Source organism: Gossypium hirsutum, chromosome D07, assembly GCF_007990345.1.
Source record: "Gossypium hirsutum isolate 1008001.06 chromosome D07, Gossypium_hirsutum_v2.1, whole genome shotgun sequence".
Lineage (NCBI taxonomy): Eukaryota > Viridiplantae > Streptophyta > Magnoliopsida > Malvales > Malvaceae > Gossypium > Gossypium hirsutum.
This window is the reverse complement of record NC_053443.1, coordinates 5,326,401-5,348,071: the sequence shown is the minus strand read 5'-3', so window position 1 is coordinate 5,348,071 and position 21,671 is coordinate 5,326,401. Positions and strand designations below refer to the sequence as shown.

Below are 21,671 nucleotides of genomic sequence, written 5' to 3'. Positions count from 1 at the left end.
ACGCGTTAACGTAAGTGACTAAAACGTAATATTTTAAACATAAGTGACTAAAATGTAACCTAAGAGAAACAAAAGTGACTATTTTTGTAGTTTACCCTATTTCTTTAATATACTCAGGCCGTTGTTCTGGCCCAAAAGTTTTCCTTGGGCTTATTAAATAAACAAAACCCACTCTCCAATGGCCTAAAAGAAAATCATAATTTTCATTTTCTTGATGTATCCCCAAATAATAATAAAAATAAGAGAAACAGATTGGATAATGTTTTGTTATTGTTATTTTATTTTCTTATCCTAGACGGAAAATCATAGGATTAAATTGAACAAAGTTACAAAAATGGAAGTCATTTTCCGGGAAAATAAAAATATCCAAAAATGAAAAAGCAGGTAAACATTATTATTTATTATTCCAGTTACTTGGCAGCATTAGCGCCCTTCAAAAGATCTTCGCCATTCACGTTTGCATCATTATTTAATGCTTCCGCTTTGTCTTCGTCAATCTAAGCCCCACTCACTCACCTCCTCTGTTCCACAATCAAATTGGGATGGTTTAATTTTGACCCCAGTCCCTGTCCTTTCTCAGTTTTAAAAATTTGTCTCTCTACTTTTAATTTCAAAATTTTTATTTAACTTAGAATATGTCACCTTGAGTGACCAGGTTCAAATCTCACTTTATGTAAGTAATGTGTAAATTTTCTTTAAATTTTATTCGTATTTTGAATCTCATTAGTCCTGTCTAAATTTATTTTAGTTTAAGTCTATATATATTCCATTTTTTAGTCCAACTATGTTTGTAATGATTAATTCTAATTATAACTCTTTAGATTAATAAAAAAATATGCGACATTTTTATTTATACTATTATTTAACATCTTGACTTTTATACCCTTACTCTTTAAATACTCACTTCTCCAAACTACCACTCAGAGTAATCTTTTTAAAACAACTTCTTGGGTACGAATTCACATGAGACCCATACAATAACCACCATTTATGATGCTAACTGTTGTGTTTCATATGAAGTGATTGACAACATGTCCAATACTCACCCTAACCACCCTACTTAGGTCAACAATGACAGGTCACTTGACAAGCTTGCCTTAAGATTGCCAATGAAAAAGTGACATATGGCACATCAAGATCATGGCTAAGGATATATAAACCTTTAGCCTCGTGCATGATTGCTCTCTCTCAGCCATCCTTTGAACCTCAACCATTGTATACCCTTGAACTTTGATCACCGTCTACGATGGCTCTTCCCCTTGCATCATTATTATCTCTATCTTGTTTGATTCAAGCATCAACACTGATTGGGTTGATGTCACAACTCGCAAGTTAACCAAACACTAATTCAATTATAAAATGACTAAAAATATATTATTATTTTTTATCTTTTTATAGTTGTATATAAAATAAATTTATAAAAAAGTTTCAAAAAAATAATTTTATAAAATATTACTATGATGATATTAAAACTAAAACATTGTGTTTATTAAAACTTTAAATTAACCATTTAACCAAAGTTTTTAGATAAACCTTTTATAAATATATATTTATATTTTTTTACACTTATATTAAAGTGCAATTAATAATAGGTTCAAATTTAGCAAAAGCGAGTAACAACGGTATTGAATTTTAAATTAAATGTAGAGGACTAAATTTCAAATGTCCCAAGAGTATAAGAACCTGAGGCAAAATTAGACCAATAGAGTCGTCGGTTGATTAATTTGTTTCAGCATCAAACAATAAAATCACAGCAATGAACTTACATTTTTTTTTCCTTTTTTGGAAAAACAACGCTGAAATGAAATTTTATTGAGAAAAAAAAAAGAGAGAGAGTTATTGAGATTGAAGAATTTTGTTCTTCTTGAGGATGGTTTGTTTGAGTCGAGTGTTGACGATTTCTTGTACGGTAAAGCCTTCGCCTCCATACAAGCCTCCTTCTTTGAGCTCTAGATTTGTTCATACGAAATGCGAATTGAAATCGAGATGGCGATCTATGGCTACCGAGCCGGATTCATCTTCCTCCGCGCAGTCTGTTGAATCCGATTCTCCCGCCGATAAAACTGCCGCCGGGTAATTTCTCTGTTGCTAATGAATTTGAAAATTTCGAATTTCATTTGTTATATGAATTGTGAGAATTAAATTTTAATCTAGTTAAGTTTGAATTTTGATTATGTATTTGAAAAAGTATAAAATAAATAAATTTCGAAGGCTTAGGAATTTATGATTTTATAAGGTATGAGAAGCTAGATTTGGATTTTTCATTTGTTATATTAATTTTGAGCTATGAAAAGCAAATTTGTTAAGGTTGAACTTTGATTATGAATTTTGAAATGTATTAGAAAACACAAATTTCGAAAGCTTAGGAATTTTGAAATTTATGATTTTGAGCTCTGAAAAAGCCAAATTTAGTTAAGGTTGAACTTTGATTCTGTATTTGAATTGTATAAGAAAACATGAATGTCAAAATCTTAGGAATTTAGGATTTTATAAGGTATGAGAAGCTAAATTTGGATTTTTCATTTGTTATACTGATTTTGAGCTTGAAAAAGCCAAATTAGTTAAGGTTGAACTTTGACTATGTATTTGAAATATATTAAAAAAAACATGAATTTCAAAATCTTAGGAATTTATGATTTTATAAGGTATGAGAAGCTAAATTTGGATATTTCACTTGTTATATTGATTTTGAGCTTGAAAAAGCCAAATTAGTCAAGGTTGAACTTTGACTATGTATTTGAAATATATTAAAAAAACATGAATTTCAAAATCTTAGGAATTTATGATTTTATAAGGTATGAGAAGTTAAATTTGGATATTTCATTTGTTATATTGATTTTGAGCTTGAAAAAGCCAAATTGGTTAAGGTTGAACTTTGATCATGTATTTGAAATGTATAAGAAAACAAGAATTTCAAAATCTTAGGAATTTATGATTTTATAAGCTATGAAAAGCTGAATTTGGATTTTTCATTTCTTTTATTAATTTTGAGCTATGAAAAGGCCAAATTAGTTAAGGTTGAACGCTGATTATGTATTTGAAATGTATTAAGAAAAACATAAATTTCAAAATCTTAAGAATTTATGATTTTATAAGCTATGAAAAGCTGAATTTGGATTTTTTATTTGTTATATTAACTATGAGCTATGAAAAGACAAATTAGTTAAGGTTGAACTTTGATTATGTATTTGAAATGTATAGAAAAACATGAATTTCAAAATCTTGGGAATTTATGATTACAAAATGTGCAGATTTTGCATCATAGAAGGGCCTGAAACAGTCCAGGATTTCGCTAAGATGGAACTTCAAGAAATTGAGGATAATATTCGAAGTCGGCGAAACAAAATCTTTCTCCAAATGGAAGAGGTGAATCCACTGCTTTTCTTTTAATTAGATTTTTGAGTTGTCGATGTCAATAGGGGAAGTTTCTGCATGCATTTATACTGAGAAAACCATATGATTGCTTAATCAAATGATACACCCCTCAAATAATATTCTTGTAGGTTCGGAGGCTAAGGATACAACAGAGAATTAAAAGTGCTGAACTAGGTATTTTCAAGGAAGAGCAAGAAAGTGAACTTCCTAATTTTCCATCATTCATCCCATTCCTGCCTCCATTGGTGAGATTTTCTTAAAATGATTTGTTTTTATTCCATCAGCCTATTGTTTTTACTTGTTAATAAATGAAATTAAATCCAAGTTGATCTATTTACAATCATATATCTTTGACCGGGTATTTCACTTGCAGACCTCAGCAAATCTCAAGGTTTATTATGTGACTTGTTATTCTCTTATTGCTGGAATTATTATTTTTGGTGGACTTCTAGCACCCACTGTAAGTCATTCATGCTCTCAACATTTGGAATCTAGTCTCTCTCTAGTTGGTTTGTTCTTTTAAGAATAGAATGAATGGAACGTGTTCCTGAGAGGATAAATCATTTGAAGGGAAATAGTCCATTATATATACGAAAATTAGTAAGGAGATGATCACTTTTAATAAACATCTGATTTTAACATGAAAATACACATGATAGAATTAGATATTGTTTTTGGAATCATATTCTATTTCCTTACATGTCTTATTTCTTCTTCCCATACCCTAGCTGGAGCTTAAGCTAGGACTGGGGGGCACATCATATGCAGATTTCATCCGTAGTGTACATCTGCCAATGCAGTTGAGGTATGATTGATCCTCTTGGTTTGTAGTGGATGTTTATTATTAGGTATCGCTTAAGCTCGCTTGAATGCTACCTTTTTAACCACGAAGAAGTTGATGTCCTTTTGGTTTCAGTGTAACACTTACCGCAATTGTTGCAAGCCAGCTTATATTTACTTAGAAATATTAGTGGGGAATTAATTTCTTAGACAAGTTTGGCTTCTAAAGAGAAGTGGCATCTGTCTTGGTTACCAAATCTTAAACGGCGCATGCAATTTTGTTTCGTTGTGGTATTATTTAACGTGGTTCCATTGGTGGTAAATGCAGTCAGGTTGATCCTATAGTGGCATCCTTCTCTGGAGGAGCAGTAGGGGTTATCTCAGCCTTGATGGTAGTCGAAATAAACAATGTTAAACAGCAAGAGCATAAACGATGCAAGTATTGTCTTGGAACAGGTATATTCCTGAAACTTTCTGTTTACCTAGGGTTCCAAGTTCCCAGGTTCTAGACCCAAGTGCAATTATATGCATAGGTTTTAGTTCGGTTATTCAATATTAGTTTGGATTGTTTCAGGTTTTAGTTCGTCTATACTGTAATAGTTAAGGGTGATATCGGTTCAATTTAGTTCTGTTAGGTATTTTAGATTTTTTGAACCGTCCGTCATAATTCGGTTTGGCTCAGTTCTCAATTTTTCTATATTAGTTTTTTATTTTGGATTTTTAGACTTATTTTAACAAAATGAACTTTGCTCTATAGCTTTTGAATATTATTTGACAAAAATTCAAAGCCTTTTTTATAAATATTTCTAAAAAAAATAAAATTTTAATAACTTTTAAATTATTTTCACTATTTTAAATATAAAATATTTATTTTTATATCATAAAAAAAATTAAAATCAATTATATATTAAATAAAAAATAAAATTTGATTTGGTTTTGGATAACCATGTTTTTTAAACTTGTATTCCATTAACCGTCCAAACACCTTTGTTCGGATCGGTTTTTCTTGCTCAGTGCTAGTAATAGTTTGATTCTACACTTTTTGGTAGCTCTTGCTCAGCCCTAGTAATAGTTTGATTCTACAGTCTACACTTTCTGGTAGCTCAGACATGTACTTGTATTTGTACTCTGATTGTACTTGTAAAGTTTCAAAAAAAAGATACTGTATTTTATCCTCCGGTAAATGCAGGATATCTTGCTTGTGCTCGCTGCTCAAGTACCGGATCACTTGTTCTTACCGAACCAGTCTCGACACTAAATGGTGGAGACCGTCCTTTATCAACCCCCAAAACGGAAAGATGTTCAAACTGTTTGGGATCCGGAAAGGTTTGTCATCTAAAAATATATGGTCTCAGTGGTGTGTTGTTTACTTGTGCATATATCAACCGGGAAATTTGATGGCTTTCATTATTTACCTTTCTTTTCCAGATATAGCATTATTTCGCATCATTCATTTGTTCACTCGTGACCCTTTTTTGGTAACTTTGGCAGGTTATGTGCCCTACGTGTCTTTGCACCGGAATGGCAATGGCAAGCGAACACGACCCACGAATTGATCCATTTGATTAGAGGTGACATTCTCATTCTCTTTATTATTGGTTTTCAAATGTAGATACAAACAAGATAACCAATCCTTTGTATATATACAAACATCCTAATAGTCTTCCCTTGCTGCAACAAAAATCGTATTTGTATTTGTACTATTTTCCAAAACAATCCCTGTTTTTGAAATGAAAAACTTCAATCCTCCTTTCACTTCTTCCAATCATTATACTTTGATAAGTTTTTAGATTTGACAAACAAGGTTAGTAACATGATTTGTACCGAAACTTGTAGTTCATATAAAAAGGAAACCTGGATTTGGTAAAATCATATCATACATACAAGTATGCAGCTGGATCTAGGTGTCTCGGTAGGGAAATTACTTAAACCATTTCGGACTTGTAGCTGCTCCTCTTAACAATGTCGTTTTCTAGATTTAAACATGTGTCTCCCATTGGGAATGCAATATGACTCATAATTGCACCCAAATCTTGTTGATTATTTGTAAATACTTTACCACTTTGTTTATGATTGAATTATTGAATAAGGTTTTTTTTTATAAATATAATTTTAATATTAAAATTTTTTTCACCCAAGTCGCGTGTGACAAAATCTAATATAGATAAAAGGTTTTTGTAAAGTTTGATTTTATCTTAACTTAGTTGGCGCCATTGTTGCAACAACTTGGTAGGTATGGGTTCTAGTGCATAGTATTTTTCAATTTAAGAATTTGACGAAATTTATGAATAATTTAAAAATTATATAAAAAAATTTGTAAAGATGAGATTGAAGATTGATTAGGTAGAATCAAGACAGTGCTTCCAAAGTCATTAATAGTTTAAAGAGCAATAATATTGGTATCATGTTGCTCGATTTTGGATAACATATATTTCTTATCCTAAGATCCATATGAATATACAGTCTTCAAATATTAAAAAGAATTAAGTATACTCATATTCAACTCTTGCCTTCAAATCTTGAATCGAGATATCATAAGTTTGTTGTATTATTATTTTTACTGGTTAATATCGAGTGAAGAAGTAAGATATTAAATTATTGGTGTGTCAACAAAGAATTTTAATTATGATCATATTAGTTCTTTTTGAGATAAAGCATAGAACTATTCATAGCCCTTCTCTAACCCATAAATAGGAAGATAATATGCTTCAGTGCATTTGAGCCTGCGCCCTCTTGCATTAGGAACGAGGCCCATGCCAATCGAGCTAAGATTTAATCGGCATCGACTAATAGAGACTTGAAATGTGAATTTTAACGAGAACAATTTTTTCTTAAAATTTTGTTAACAAAAACAATAATCAAGTGGTAGTAAGGAATACATGAGCATTATCATATTTATGCTTGATTGTTGGTAATAAAAAGCCAACAATCTTAAAAATTAACTTGAACTTAAGATGATATCAGATATAAAATGATCCTAGCAAGTAATTCGGATTGACCAAAGCTGAATGACAAACAAGAATGACAAAACTTAAAATGACCCGATTTGTAACAAACTTAAACGACCATAATCTAAATTTGAAATAATCCAAATCTAAAATGACTCGAAAATATTAAAACTTAAATTGATACACCCAAATTAACCTAATCTACCCATCTATCATATTTAGTCAATAATATATCAATTAGCTTCAACTCAATTACCAATTAAAGTTATCTAAATTTTTCATTTTTCGAATTTAATATTCAAACTACTTGAATTTTTAGATAAAATTAGATTAATTTAGACTCAAATTCAATTCCAAGTTCATATAAATCTTAAATTCATCAAATGGGTGAAAAAATTGGAACCGGTTCATTGCAACATAAAATGCGGTGGCATACAAGTTACACCCAATATGTTGAGTGTCGTTTAGCCGTAAAGTGCTGTTTTGTTTTTCAGCTACCATTTATTAACCTGGATAAACATGATGATCGCAAACATTGCAAAATCTCAAATTTAAAAACATATAATTATATCCACCTCTTGTCATCCATAGTTTATATCCACAAACCCATACCTTAAACATTTAAATATACATACATGTATGAATGAATGTCAATATGTAGAAAATTATATTTTGGAATGTTGTGCTTTAAAACAACTTTTAATAATCTGCATTTCAAGCATTTATGATTTGAGTTTAAATCGTCACAGCTGACCCAACTCTTTCTCACTATATATATTTGCATGTTTTTAGTATCCCACAACGTGTATTTCTTTTCATTTTCTTGCTCTGTTTTCTGGGGGTTTTTTTTCTCCTCGAAGTCCAAACAGAATGTCTGGAGACAAAAATCCGAGTTCGTTTACTATTGGAAACACAGCACAAGAGAAGGGTTTGGATTATGTTCCGGAGTGTTACGTCGTTTCGCCTTCGAAATCTTCAAGTTCGGGTACTGAGAAAGCTCGAATTCCGACCATCGATATGTCTCGGTTAAGAATGAATGGCAATAAACGCTCAATCGCCATTGAAGAACTTGGTGAAGCTTGTCGCCATAGGGGCTTCTTTCAAGTGAGTATTTTTTTCCCTTGGTTTTGCTTTGACTCTAACTTCTGGTTTCGATATTTAGTTCAAGCTTAATCAAATATTGTTTTCTAAGTTCGAGTTCAACTCAAAAATATAGTCGAATTACTTTAACTTTATATTCGAACTCCATTAGGCTAATTAAGTACTAAAAGTTGTTTTCCAAAACTAAAAATGGTTGTTATTGTTAGTTTTGATTCCCAAACATTTATAATTCAACCCGATCTTTTAATATAAATTTATGTCTCTGTTCTTGAATATAAAGATGCTTGAATTTGGTTGACTCGATAATTATCGAATTGAATTCGAATATTTTTTAGTTTAAAGTTGAATATACTTGTGTATATTAACAAAGGAGGTATGTTTTTTTTTTTTTTTTGCATGAGGTTGTGAACCATGGGATTAGCCAATCTATTCTCGATGAAGCACTCGCAATGGCGCTCGGTTTCTTCGATCTGCCAAGTGAAGAGAAGCTTAAATTCAAGTCAAATGACGTTTACAACCCGGTACGGTACGGCACAAGCTTGAAAGACGGTGCTGACAAGGTCCAATTTTGGAGAGTTTTCCTCAAGCATTATGCACATCCCTTGGATGCCTGGATTGATTCATGGCCCCATAACCCTCCTCAATACAGGTAGGTTCCCAATTATGTATATGGTAAAAAGTATTGTTGTAAGTTTTTATATTAAGATTTTGATTACATTTAGCCTTTTTTATTCAAAAAATAGGTAAAATAATCTTTATATAATGATCAAAGAGCAAACTAGTCCTTCTGTTAGAAACTCTATCCACTTCTACTAAAAATTGATTATTGCATGCCTATTGCCTGCTAGTTTTTAATAGTAGAAATGGATGAAATTTTTAATAGTACGAGAATTAAATTGCCATTTTCTGAATAAAAATAACAAAATGTAATTTGACAACTAATATAGATATACGCAATATATCTAACTCATCATGCTTATTTAAATTTGTGATGTGTTTTCAGGGAGAAAATGGGTAAATATTGTGCACAAGTTCGAAACCTCGCCCTCGAACTAATGGGAATGATCATTGAAAGTCTCAGGATATCCCCGAATCGACTAACCCCAAAAATGGACCGTGGCATGCAAATCATGGCAGTAAATTGTTACCCGCCATGTCCTAAACCAGAAATGGCATTAGGGTTACCACCACATTCAGACTACACTTGTTTAACCATTATCTTACAAAGCTCAACAGGTCTTGAAATATTGGACACTGATGATGGAAATTGGAAAATGGTCCCTGAACTTCATGGTGCATTGCAAGTTCATATAGGTGACCATTTTGAAGTGATGAGCAATGGGGTATACAAAAGTGTGGTTCATAGGGCTACATTGAACAGTGAAAAAACTAGGATTTCCATTGCAAGTTTACATAGTTTGGGGATGGATGATAAAATGGAAACCGCTAATGAACTTATCGATGAACAAAATCCAAAGAGGTATAAAGAAAGTAGTTTTAGGGATTTCTTGGATTTTCTTGCAAATAATGATATTGCTGATGGGAAACACTTCATTGATACACTTAAAATTTAAAAATATAAAAAATAGGTTTTTTTTTTTTGGTATTGGGAAAAATGGGTTTACTGTTTAGTTTCTGGGTTTTTATGATATTAAGAGGTCTGTTTGTTTCGTGGGAAAAGTTGTAGTTTTTTTGGGGAACTTTTATTTTCACTCTATTCTTTTTGGGGAACTTTTATTTTCACTCTATTCTTTTTGGGGATCCCCTGTTTCTCTGTAATTTGATATTATTAATGAATAACTTTTTTTTAGTCATCCTTTTTATATGGACTTGAGTTTGTCTTCGGAATGTTTGGGATGTTACCGTAAGATCCAAACATTTTGGTGGTGTCCTGTCGGCAAGACAAGATTTTCTGTGTCTTTGTCTTAACTTCAGATCCAAAATATATAACAAACAAAAATTGTTCTCCCCTGTGACAACAACAAAGAACAAAATCAGAGCTTTTACATTGGAACAATTTGATTTAATTTTGGTAATTACTGTTAATGGAACAAAAAACTTCATAAATGTATTTAAAAAAATATCAATTGTGGAGTCTTTTTACTTCATTAGCAGTGCATAGGATAATAATATGTATCTTTTGGCAATTTGATTTTCAAAAAGTTAAATTTGACCATCAACATTTGAAGAAAAAATATTTTTTAGCAGAGATATCGACCAAAATATTAATTTTTTAGTGATTTTGATATGGCAATCTATGTGTACATTATGTTACAGGTCACTATTAAAAAATATAAAAAGTTTATAATTTTTTTAAAAAAATTAGTGAGAATGACATATATATTTTCCTGTAGGTTGTAATATTTAAAAATTTATTGTTTTACTCAATATTAAAAAGAAAATAATTTTACTTTTATTAATTTAAAATTTTAAAAATTTTAAATACACTAAATGAAAAATTTTCTATATTAGAGGACTGGAGTCCTACGAACCGCTGTGTGAATTTTTTTCAATAAATAAATAAATCTTTTAAGAAAAACTTTAAAAAAATAAAACTGAACAAATTTAATCCTAAATCCTGAAATAAATCAAATTTCTAAACAAGCAAAAAAGAGTGCAAGCAGATTACATGTTTTCCTTCCATGGGCTGTTTTCATGAATCTATCCATTAGACAAAAACCCATCATCATCTTCCACAACCACCACCATTGTTGTTTTAATTTTCTCCAATGTTATGGGACCGTAAATTCCCCATTCAAGCCTTTCTTCATCAAATTTTCATCCATGGCAACAACAACAGCTATGTTCACACCAAATAGCTTAACACCACTTCCTTTTCCATTTCATGTTCTTGAATTATGGCCATTATGTCCACAATGTTAACACTTTCTTATTGTTTCTTTCACCATTTTCTCTCTCTCCTTTTGACCTTTAGAAATTTTATAAATCAAGCTCTATTACAAGAATATGTATAGTTGATCGAGTCTTAGTTTCATTTGCATTAGCATTGTTGCCAATATAAGAGAATGTAAGTTTGAGTACGCCGAAACATATTATCCTTCTATTTAAAAGTTTTGAAGAGATTATGAATAGTTCTAAGTATAAAAAATAAAATTTGAATAGATTTATGGTTTAATTTCTTTTTTTTCAGCTCACCTATCCAAATTTTTTTTTAATTTTTATATTAGTATTATTTATAGAGCTCTCTTTATTGATTGCATTGGTAGAAGGGCTAAAAAAGTTTTCTTTATCATGCATATTGTTATCCTTTATATTATTGGAAGGTTTTGTTTAATTTTGCCGTTGCTTTAATATTATTTTCTATTTTAAATAATAAGCTAATAGAGTTTTGATATATGCCGCTCATACTTGTTTCGTATCACTTCAATAGATAGTTCTATCTCGTCAATTTTTATTATCTAACAAATGATAAGAACCCAACCATGTATCATTTGTAAATTATATCAATTCAACATCATTGAGGTTTAGAAAGTCTTGTTGGGTGACACGTATTTTCAAATCTCACTATATGACACTCTCGACCTTTAAGAGAAAAAAACTTTAATACAGCTAAACATAGATCTTTAACATCGTAGATGACTTAAATCAAACATGTGTAATGAAAACCCAGACATTTCTTATGAAAATTCAATCAAACCAAAAAACTAAGGACTAGAAAAATCAAATCGTTACTACTCGAGCTCTATATATATCACTAAGTAAAGCCAAAGCATGGGCTAACACTTGAACGAAAAAACTTTATTATTTCGAAAAAATAACTGATGATTGGTATCATGGTCGAAGCAGGAGTAGCAAAGATGGGTGACGACTAATTGTTCAATGGCTAAGCAACTGGCTGCCAAAGAGACTTGAGAAACTCTAAATCTCTTGTTCAAAATCTGTATTGTAGTTAAAACTGAATTAATCGACTGAATTGATTTAATTCAGTTAATTGGTCGGTTAATCGATCTAGTTTAGTCAAAGGTCAGTTAAAAGTTTTTTAAAATTTCGGTTAACAGTTAATTCAATTCAAAATTAGGTAATTAACTTGATTAACTGAACTTAATAAATAATATTATATATAATATGTATTAGACTATTAGTTGTTGGGTTAATTCAGTTAATCCAGTCAAATGAACTTTATAAATTTATTTTTTATATGTTTTATATTTGTTTTAACAAAAAAATATAAATTTCAGTTAATTCGGTTAACTGACCGAAGTAATCGAAATATTTTGATTCGGTTAATAGTTAAAGGATTAAAAAATTCGATTGATTCGATTAATACAAATTCAATTCGGTTAACCGATCGGTTACCTGTTTGAACACCTCTACTCATTCAAGATCTATATTTGAAGTTTAAATAATCAATACTAAAAATTCAACACTTAATTTTTTTAATTTATGAAATACGTACTTAATTTTTAAACAAACAACACCTAAATTAAAATACCCGACTCAAATATAAAAAAATAAAAAAATATTTTTTTTTGTTTTATTACTAAATTTAAATTTCATATCTTAAATAAATTTATTAAAATATAATTATACTTTAAAACATATATATAAATATAACAAAACTATATTAGATACCCGGACCAAATCCTGACTCGATAATATTGTGGAAAGAAGCATGCAGCAGCAGCAGCTGCTTCAAGCCCGCCTTATGAAGTGTCTCTCCTGTTCTCACTCTCACCTCCCACTACCACCACCACCGCCACCGCCGTTCTCTTCCCTTCAGCGTTTTGCTTCTTCTCAACCCAAAGGTACGTTGGTTTCTTCCAAAGACAAACTCTCTGCGACCAATTACTTGTTTCTGATTAATTTCAAGCTACAATGCTTTCATCTTTTAGGCATTTCATTTTCTTGAGAGGCAGGTTCTTCATTCTTCCCTTATTTTCTGTTTGCTGATGCTTCCGTTTCGTTTTTACCAGTGCTTTCTTTGTTCTTCGACTATTTGTAAAGCTATCAGGTTTGGATTGGTCTAGCTGTTTTGATTGACTTAGAGGAGATTGATTAAATTTTCGGTGCATTGTTCTTCCTTCTTTTTTTGGTATTTTTTCTGATGCAAAAGAAAAAAAAAGACTTTGGATGGTAAAGATTAAACGAATAGTAATTTTAGCTTGTTATGGATCTATTATGTTCGAACTTCGAATGCCTTAGATTTTGACCAATTTCCTGGTTTAATCAAATACCCTCTACAATTTTGGTTTTTTACTGTTTACACTTCATTGTTTTAACACATTTGAAGGGGATGGGGGGCAAGTTGAGTAGCAAACAAAACGAGAAAATTTGCAGTGAGATATTAAATTTATGTTGCTTGGACTCTTATTTTTTAGTGGAGTCTTCCAATTGACACTTGGGTATGGGGATGTGACCTCCAAGGATCTTCAAAAACATGGAGAAACTTAGAAAAATCTAACCACACCCGTGTTGGATACATATTGATATCTGTATCCGCACTCATACCCGAATCCGAGTAACATAGTATTAAATCCAAATTTGCAATATGAATTGATTGAATTGCTTTGTCTTTCACTTGCTTTGAACATTTCCTTTTAACTTTTTCTTGTATTCTTTTTCTTATTGAAAATTACATTTCTTTGACTGGCTTAAGAAAAATCAGTGCGCTTGGTTGCATGTCAGCATTTTTGTATCTTTAACTTTCTTGAAGAAAGAAAGGAGCAAGTGCAAGTCCAAATCCATGTTTGGAAGTTTCGATATAATGTAGAAAACAACTTGCCTCATTCGTGCTTTTTTGCATTATCTTTTTATGAAATCCATGGACCATCGTATTTATTAGGGTCTATTGTGGGGAATGTCCATTTTGCAATCATGCATTTCTTTTGACAATATAAGAAGGGTCTCTGATGTTTCTTCAGTCTGGTTCTAATTGCATGTAAGAGATAAATGCCACATAAAAAAGGGTAAAGCAGACTACAAGTTCGTCAGGCATTCTTTTCCTTATCTTATTTGCCAAGTCAATATAAAATTGATTAAGAATCTCCAAGGATCATTAACAATGGTAGCATAAACAAAGTCTGCTGCCCGAACAAAATACATAGAACTTTTCCTCAATTTTTTGTCCTTTTTCTTTTTATCTTAAGCTTAAAGAAAAGAAAACTAAAATAATGTATATGTTTCTAGGTTTGCATGAAGTAGTAAATAAAAAAGGCTACTTAAAAAAAACTTCACAAGCGGGTTTCGGATGATGCCAAATGTCCTTTTTAATTATTATTTTATTACATCCCAAAAACAAATGGCATCATCCTATACCCGCTTGTGGAGTTTTTTTACTCCACTGGCAGTGTATGGGATAAGAATCCAATAAAAAATAGTAACAAAAACTGTTTACATGAAATAGGAAATATCATTATAAATTAATATAGTTCAGCTAAGAAAAAGGAAGGCAATTTGTGCTGCAAAAAAGTTGTAAAATACATCTCAATCCTAAAAAACTGTGTTTAGCTGAAATCACAATAGGATTACAAAATGACTATTGAATATGAGACTATGCCATCATCAATGTAAATAAATAATGTAAAATACATCAAGAATATGACTATTGAATATCCAAATTAAAAAGTAAGGATTTATAAAATAAATAATGTAAATAATTAAATAGCATGGATATATACATTGAAAATAGTAAATAAAAAAAATAAAATAAAACTTGAGCATTTAGACATCACCTTGTTAGTCAGATTCAGCGAAATACTTAATTTACTAGACAACAGTGAAGTATGGTAAGAAGTTGTCCAATGTAGATAATATTATCTTCCTTTGTGATTCTTCCTATGCGATGAAGGTGGTTAGATTAGATTGTGTCAATTTTTCATCACTAATATCATTTTCATTATGAATCAATCATTGTAGGACAATGGCAGGAAACAGAAACCAAAATGGAGCTATGTAATAAAAAACTGATACTCAAGTGATTTCATGAGTCTTGTGTTGGATTGTTGTCTCATTGTTTATGCTCTTCCTTAGTCCTTGAGAAAGCTGACGTGTACAGAACTTGTAGTAAGGGCTTGTTAATTGATTTAAATTTCCTACACTTGTTGTATTTTGTTTGGCTTTAATAGGTGTTGCAAAGGTTATTCTAAAGAAGGGTAAGACACAACTATTCAAGGATGGAAGCCCAATGGTTTATAGTGGAGCAATTGATAGAATAATTGGTAGACCACCACCTAAGACTGGAGATATTGTGTTGGTAGCAGATGGGACAGAGAAACCTATTGGATGGGGTTTGTATAATTCGGTTTCCATGTTCTGTGTTCGGCTCATGCAACTAGAAGAGGAAGCAACAAGGTAGTTAATCAAAAAAGGGCAGGGTTTTGTAGTTAGGTTTTACTTACACCCAAAGGCGATTAACTTCCTTAAATTATGTCATATAGAGATCCTTCTTGTGCACTTGACATGGAGAAACTTCTTGAAACAAGAATCAATGCAGCTGTAGAGTTACGTCGTGGATTAGGGCTTCCTTCGGCCACTACGAATGCATATCGTCTTGTCAATAGTGAAGGAGACAGGTAACTATAACTTTGAATTATACTTTTTGATTCAAGATTTAAAGGGGAATGACATTTAATAAAATGCTGTTGGTAACAACATATGCATGCTCGACAGTTGCCTATATAATTTTTCTCTTAGAGTTTGGATATAAAAAACGGCTCCATGTTACCATTGCATAGCAGTGAGTGTTGAATATAGTTATAAATTCGAAGTGTGCTCTTTTCTATAGGGGTGTGTAGTTAGTTATTTTGTTGGAAAACCCAACTTAACCAACATCCCATAGAATCTTTGTTGTGGATGTTTAGTAGAAGTTATTTGGTAGTAATCTTTGAATGGAAGAAGTTTTTGGTAGGACTTTATGTAGATTGATATGACTTCCTTTAATTACTGTAATAAGCATTTTGTATTTAAAGAGATGATGAATAAAATAAAGACGAGCTGAATTTTATCAAAACCTAAAAAGAGATATGGGTGTCTCTCTAATGAATCCTAAGGCTACAAGCTCTTTTTCATTAGTTTGTGAAAATTGAAAAGAGATAGAAGGGAAGAAAGAGAGAAGAGACTGTCAAGAGGCTGTTTCAGCAGTGAGAAAAAACAGAGGAAGAAAGAAAAGAAAAAGAAATAGAGAAAAGGAGAACAGAAGGGTCAAAGTAACTCAGATATCAACCGTTATTTCTCATATTCATTTCTGATTCCTACCAAACTGTTTCTGGAGGCTTAACATCTCATTTGCAAATTGGATGTGACTGCTTCACTGTAGATTGTCAGGATTAATTGTCGATGTCTTTGGAGATTTAGCAGTGGTAGCATCATCTGCTGCTTGGGTTGAGAAATACAAATCAAAAGTTAAAGCATGCATCAGTAGCATTGATGAGATTAATCATATACACTGGAGACCTTCTGTTGAAATTTTAAAAGAAGAAGGAATGGATGCAGCAGATCTGAAAGAATTGCATCCATCCACTTGTCCCCAGAGAACTAAGGTAGAAATCTCTTGAAATATTGCACACTGCACATTAATAATAAGTTTGTGATGCACATTCTACATCCATGGTGATTGAAAAGCTATAAAGTCTGAGCTTGAAGTTATGCTTTCATATCATGAAAGTTCATATACTTGTGTCCTTGCTAATACAATATTATATAAGAATTGACGAGATTAATCATATGCATTGGAGACCTGCTGTTGAAAATTTAAAAGTAGGGATAGAAGCAGCAGATCTGAAAGAATTGCATCCATCCACTTGTCCCCAGAGAACAAAGGTAGAAATCCCTTGAAATATTGCACCCTGCACATTTTAATTGGTTTCTGACGCACATCTTCCATGGTGATTGAAAAACTAGAAAATTTGAGCTTGAAGTCACGCTTACCATGAAAGTTCTCCATGTACTTGTCTTCTTGCTAATAAAATATGTGTACTTCATTTAAGATTTAGCTATGACTGACAACATGCATAAGAAGAATTATTCCCTTTGTACATATTCCAATTGACTGCTACCATCATGCATAGATTGCAAGGACAAACTGTGGTTTGTTATGCCATTGAGTTGGCTCTTTTATGCCTTTGCTGTTGTTATATATTTTATCTGAAAGAAGCTACCAACTTCTGGAAGTCCCATGCCATAATTGTGATAGCCGGAGCTGGAGCCAATATGAGGATATTGTTTATTGAATTATTTATTCATGCTAGATAACTACAACATTAATTCTTTGTTTTTTTATTAATACTATGTGACCTCATAAAATTTCAAATTATAAAGCTTTTTATTGGCATTAATCTGCACTTGTAGATTTTCTGAACGTTCTCATTTGAGGATTCTCCATCCAGGATTGCATCTCTCATTTATAAAATGAAGACAATCATTAGACTTCAGTTTTTCTCATTTGTTGAAATGTCATTTTTCTAGATAAGTGACTGTGGTCACCCTTTTTGCTTTGGATTTTTGAAATGCTTCATACAGCTATTGCTCTTTGTCCTTCAGTTTTTGTTTTAGTGCCATAGTTTAACATGAGTCTTATAAGGTGTCTGTTACATTTATATATTAGGTTATAGAAAATGGAATATCTTATGCAATCTCATTGGAGGGTCAAAAGACGGGATTTTATGCTGATCAGCGGGAAAATCGAATGTTCTTGTCAACGATTTCCTATGGTCAGAGAGTTCTAGATGTTTGCTGCTATAGTGGTGGTTTTGCCCTAAATGCCGCAAAAGGAGGTGCTATGAGTATTACCGGTACGTGACTGCCGAGATTTTTGTTAATTGTTTGCTAAATGCCTACTTGTACTGAATGTTTTTGCTTAATTAATAGTTGTCAAGGATGCCTGGCATGATTATTTAGAAATTGCAGCCAACTAATAATAGTGCAAGGCCAATTTATTTAGAAATTTGTAAAGTAGAACTATCATAACCTAGTATTATGGTAATGTAATTTCTTACTCAAATTTGGTCATTTTCACTATCTGCTCGAAATTATGTATTTGATCCAGTAGTGCCAAAATCCGGTCATAGTCTATCTCCTAGACTTTGGATTTGCCGCTTTTCTTTGCCAAATAGCTGAATTTCTTAAAATTTGAAGAAGACGGCCATGAAAATCCTTATAGTAGAATCCAACTGGTATGGAATCGAAGTATAGCTAAGTTGAATTGAGTTAGTTTTTGACCTTAAGTTGCTTCCATATTAACCATCTCGATATTCCTTGTCATAAGGTACATCTACGTAGATACTTCAAAACTCTTTCTCAATGATTGCAGATATTTTCTGGGACTGTTAATGTGATTTTGTCTGATATTATTTTAGGTGTTGATACATCATTGCCTGCACTAGAGCTAGCCAGAGAAAATATTGCTCTCAACAATCTGGACCCTGAAAAGACATCTTTTTTGAGAGAAGATGCAACTGTATTTATGAAGGGTGCTCTTTCTAGAAATGACTCATGGGATATAGTTATTCTTGATCCTCCAAAACTTGCACCAAGCAGAAAGGTATTACTAATATATATATATATCATTTAGCCCTATCTAATATCCCTTTAGATAACATTGGAAGGTGACCAGACTTCTGGTTTACACGTTCAGGCATATTCATGCAGACAGACTAATCTGTATGCCTGCTGATTAATCTAGGTTGAAATATGTTACAGTTCCCTTCACTCTTTCTAAATTTGGAATTTAGTCCCTTTATTTTTATTTTTAGGAATTTAATTCCTCTACTTTTCAGATTTAAAAATACAAGTCCAATTGTTAACATCGTTAAATTTAAGTTCATTATAACGTCATTTTTTACATGGCCATCAAGTGAGGGTTTTTTTTTGTTTAAATTTCAAAATGTCACACCGGTAAATTTAATAGAAAATTTTAACTATGCTAATAATTGGACCTGAATTTTGAAATCTAAAATGTTGAGGGACTAAATTCCAAATGTAGGAAGAGTATAGGGATTTAGAGTATATTTTAACCATTTATCTCCTATCTAGTAATTCATATTTGAAATATTATACAAATATCATCAAGTGCATGAGTAGCTCAAGGCAGCTTATGTTTAGTCGAAATTAATTTCTTATTCTTTGTTTTGGGAGGAAATCAAATAAATTTTTCTTTGCTGTTTTTCCAAATTAATTAATAAACAAGAATATGCTACATTTTCACTTATACTGTCACACAAATGAACATGTAAAACTTCTCATGCATCCCGAATCCGGCATCTCTCATATATGAATATTAAGCTGTGACTATAAGTCTAATAATACATCATATATGCTTTTCATGTTTCTCTTGGATGCTAATAATACCCAGGTTCTCCAAAGTGCTTCAGGCATGTATAGAAACTTAAACTCACTAGCAATGAAAATAACTAGAAGAGGTGGCCTTCTCATGACCTGTTCTTGTTCAGGAGCGATGACTCAAAGTGGGACATTCTTGCGCACTCTTCAGGTAAATGATTTTTCTGTGTACTTTCTTGAGCACTAGAAACCATCTGACAATGCCTTGAATATATATTGTATGCGTAACTCTACAAAATTTGCATTGTTACAAGAAAAGAAATTGGTTTGATTTGTTACCATTCACATTGCCTTGTCACTATTTTAGTAATACCTTAAAAAGGCACTTTCTTCCACTTGAGGATAGGTAATGCAAGTTTTCTGCTTTATCTTTTTACTATTTTTGTTTCCCTTTTGAACATAGCGAGATTTTATATACCTTCCATATCCCAAGATCTTTATAAATAAAAATTTTATTTGTTAAACTGAAAAATGAGACATTGGCGCTCACAAACTATTTGAGTTTGATTTGAAAAGAATTCGATCTCGATTTGGTAATTATCGGGCCGAGCTCGAGCTTGATCTCGAGCGCTAGCTATCAATCAAGTTGACTTCAAGCTTAGTAATACTCGGCTTGCAAGCCTTACGATCTTCTCATTTTTAACATATGTTTTAAATATTATTAAATTACATTACTGCCCTTAGTATATTATTAACCGTAAGCATTATTATTGAGCCGGGCTCGAACATACGATTAATTGAGCTCAAGTTCAAGCTTGAGTACAAAAATTGATAAACGAGCTTGCTCGAGCTTGAGTAGCTTGATTATATCTCGAGCCAAATTCGAGCTTAAGAATAGATGTTCAGTCGAGTTCAGTTGGAATATCGAGTTTCGAGCTTTGAGTGAAGCTCGAGCTTGCTAGTATTCAGGCTCAGCTTGGCTTGACACGATTACACCCCTACATATGAATTTAATCCAATTAAGAGCCAGATCGAAGCAGGTTACAAGACTAGATAGTTGGAAATTTATTATCATCTAATATTTGTTCTCGGAAGCAATGAAGCAAGAACTAGCTTTTGATAGCCTTCATTTTTATATAAACAATGATAAATCTAGAAACACAAAAGTTGAGAAATACGTAGCTTGCTCTACAGAAGTAGGAATATGGATGAAGAGCTCCTAAATTCCAAGTTTGTTCTCTAAACCAGGGCGCCGCCTCGATGGCCGAGAGAAAAATCACAGTCCTAAGGCAGAGCGGAGCCGGCTGTGATCATCCCATTGACCCATCCTACCCAGAGGGTGCATACCTTTCGAATATCCTGCTTCGAGTACTTTGACATTTCATTCTTTCAGAAGCATTGCATGATGATGATGATGATGATGATCATGGTGGTGATGATTTTGTGCTGTTAATTAAAAATTCTATTACTGTGTATTGAGATGTTGCTGAAATTATACATAGAATTTACTGATAGAAGCTAGCTATCCCAGGCTTCAAATTAGAATGATTTACTATATGAATTAGTCATTTCAGTACACACATGCACACTAGTATTTAATTCGAGTCCGTTAAAACACCTTCGCACCCTCCATGATACACATCACCCTTAAATGCACCATCAACATTGAATTTCAACGAACCTTCCACGGGTGGACTCCATATTTTGATCTTCGCACAATCCTTCTTGGAAGCCTTCGAATCCGAAACATACATCGCAGCTTCATCTGTGTTACCGGTTACTAAATAATTTTCAAAGTTGTTCTTAACATTTTGTTTGTAGTAACTAGTCTTTTCATCGCATTATTTGTCATTTTATTTCAATGAGTTGAAATCTAAAAATCGTGTATGTTTTGAATTACTGGATGGCAGGTTAAGGCATGCTGCAAATAATGTTTTTCATATAGCAATTAGATTTGTTTTCCTCATTTGATTTTCTCTAAGATATAAATATTATATGAAAATTTTTATCTAATAAATCATTAATTGAACATACAAAACCTTCCATTGCTTGCATTTAATGAATAGCCAAAATTAGCCATTTTGATGGGGTAACAATGCATACCACACTTGCACATAAGCATTCCTAAACCTAACTCCTAATATATTGAACTATGTTCATTTCATTGTCATTTTAGCATTAATGTACCAATTTTGCCATCAATGATGAGCTTTATATTAGATTGGATTTATA

General features: G+C 31.9%; 3 protein-coding genes across 6 annotated transcripts; all 3 read left to right on the top strand.

The window, feature by feature from the left end:
• Positions 1-1,731: 1,731 nt before the first annotated feature.
• LOC107953613 (protein ORANGE, chloroplastic) lies at positions 1,732-5,910 on the top strand. The gene is made up of 8 exons (XM_016888968.2): positions 1,732-2,073; positions 3,252-3,366; positions 3,504-3,620; positions 3,749-3,835; positions 4,104-4,180; positions 4,484-4,611; positions 5,345-5,481; positions 5,647-5,910. Exons 1-8 carry the CDS (start codon positions 1,871-1,873, stop codon positions 5,722-5,724), a joined length of 942 nt encoding a protein of 313 aa, XP_016744457.2. The 5' UTR covers positions 1,732-1,870; the 3' UTR covers positions 5,725-5,910.
• A 126-nt stretch (positions 5,911-6,036) lies between these two features.
• LOC107953612 (flavanone 3-dioxygenase 3) lies at positions 6,037-10,012 on the top strand. The gene is made up of 3 exons (XM_016888967.2): positions 6,037-8,207; positions 8,606-8,853; positions 9,208-10,012. The coding sequence occupies exons 1-3, from the start codon at positions 7,974-7,976 to the stop codon at positions 9,776-9,778; spliced, it is 1,053 nt and encodes a 350-aa protein (XP_016744456.2). The 5' UTR covers positions 6,037-7,973; the 3' UTR covers positions 9,779-10,012.
• A 2,783-nt stretch (positions 10,013-12,795) lies between these two features.
• On the top strand, positions 12,796-21,390 carry LOC107953614 (ribosomal RNA large subunit methyltransferase I). Of its 4 annotated transcripts, none has more exons than XM_041097184.1 (9): positions 12,806-12,970; positions 15,081-15,116; positions 15,290-15,515; positions 15,602-15,736; positions 16,480-16,702; positions 17,767-17,953; positions 18,518-18,702; positions 19,513-19,650; positions 20,688-21,390. In XM_041097184.1, the coding sequence occupies exons 1-9, from the start codon at positions 12,838-12,840 to the stop codon at positions 20,814-20,816; spliced, it is 1,392 nt and encodes a 463-aa protein (XP_040953118.1). In that variant the 5' UTR covers positions 12,806-12,837; the 3' UTR covers positions 20,817-21,390. The 4 variants fall into 4 exon arrangements, with proteins under 4 accessions (XP_016744459.2, XP_040953120.1, XP_040953118.1 ...); XM_041097185.1 differs by having other exon boundaries at positions 19,610-19,650; positions 20,688-20,843; XM_016888970.2 differs by lacking the exon at positions 15,081-15,116 and having other exon boundaries at positions 12,796-12,970.
• Positions 21,391-21,671: the final 281 nt, after the last annotated feature.

Excerpts from the sequence above, each read along its gene's own strand:
- LOC107953613 (XM_016888968.2), top strand. The coding sequence starts at position 1,871 with ATGGTTTGTTTGAGTCGAGTGTTGACGATTTCTTGTACGGTAAAGCCT. Across the intron at positions 4,612-5,344 it reads CAAGTATTGTCTTGGAACAG|GATATCTTGCTTGTGCTCGC; the intron begins GTATATTCCTGA and ends CGGTAAATGCAG. Across the intron at positions 5,482-5,646 it reads ACTGTTTGGGATCCGGAAAG|GTTATGTGCCCTACGTGTCT; the intron begins GTTTGTCATCTA and ends TAACTTTGGCAG.
- LOC107953612 (XM_016888967.2), top strand. The coding sequence starts at position 7,974 with ATGTCTGGAGACAAAAATCCGAGTTCGTTTACTATTGGAAACACAGCA. Across the intron at positions 8,208-8,605 it reads GCCATAGGGGCTTCTTTCAA|GTTGTGAACCATGGGATTAG; the intron begins GTGAGTATTTTT and ends TTTTTGCATGAG. Across the intron at positions 8,854-9,207 it reads CATAACCCTCCTCAATACAG|GGAGAAAATGGGTAAATATT; the intron begins GTAGGTTCCCAA and ends ATGTGTTTTCAG.
- LOC107953614 (XM_041097184.1), top strand. The coding sequence starts at position 12,838 with ATGCAGCAGCAGCAGCTGCTTCAAGCCCGCCTTATGAAGTGTCTCTCC. Across the intron at positions 17,954-18,517 it reads AGGTGCTATGAGTATTACCG|GTGTTGATACATCATTGCCT; the intron begins GTACGTGACTGC and ends ATATTATTTTAG. Across the intron at positions 19,651-20,687 it reads CATTCTTGCGCACTCTTCAG|GGCGCCGCCTCGATGGCCGA; the intron begins GTAAATGATTTT and ends TCTCTAAACCAG.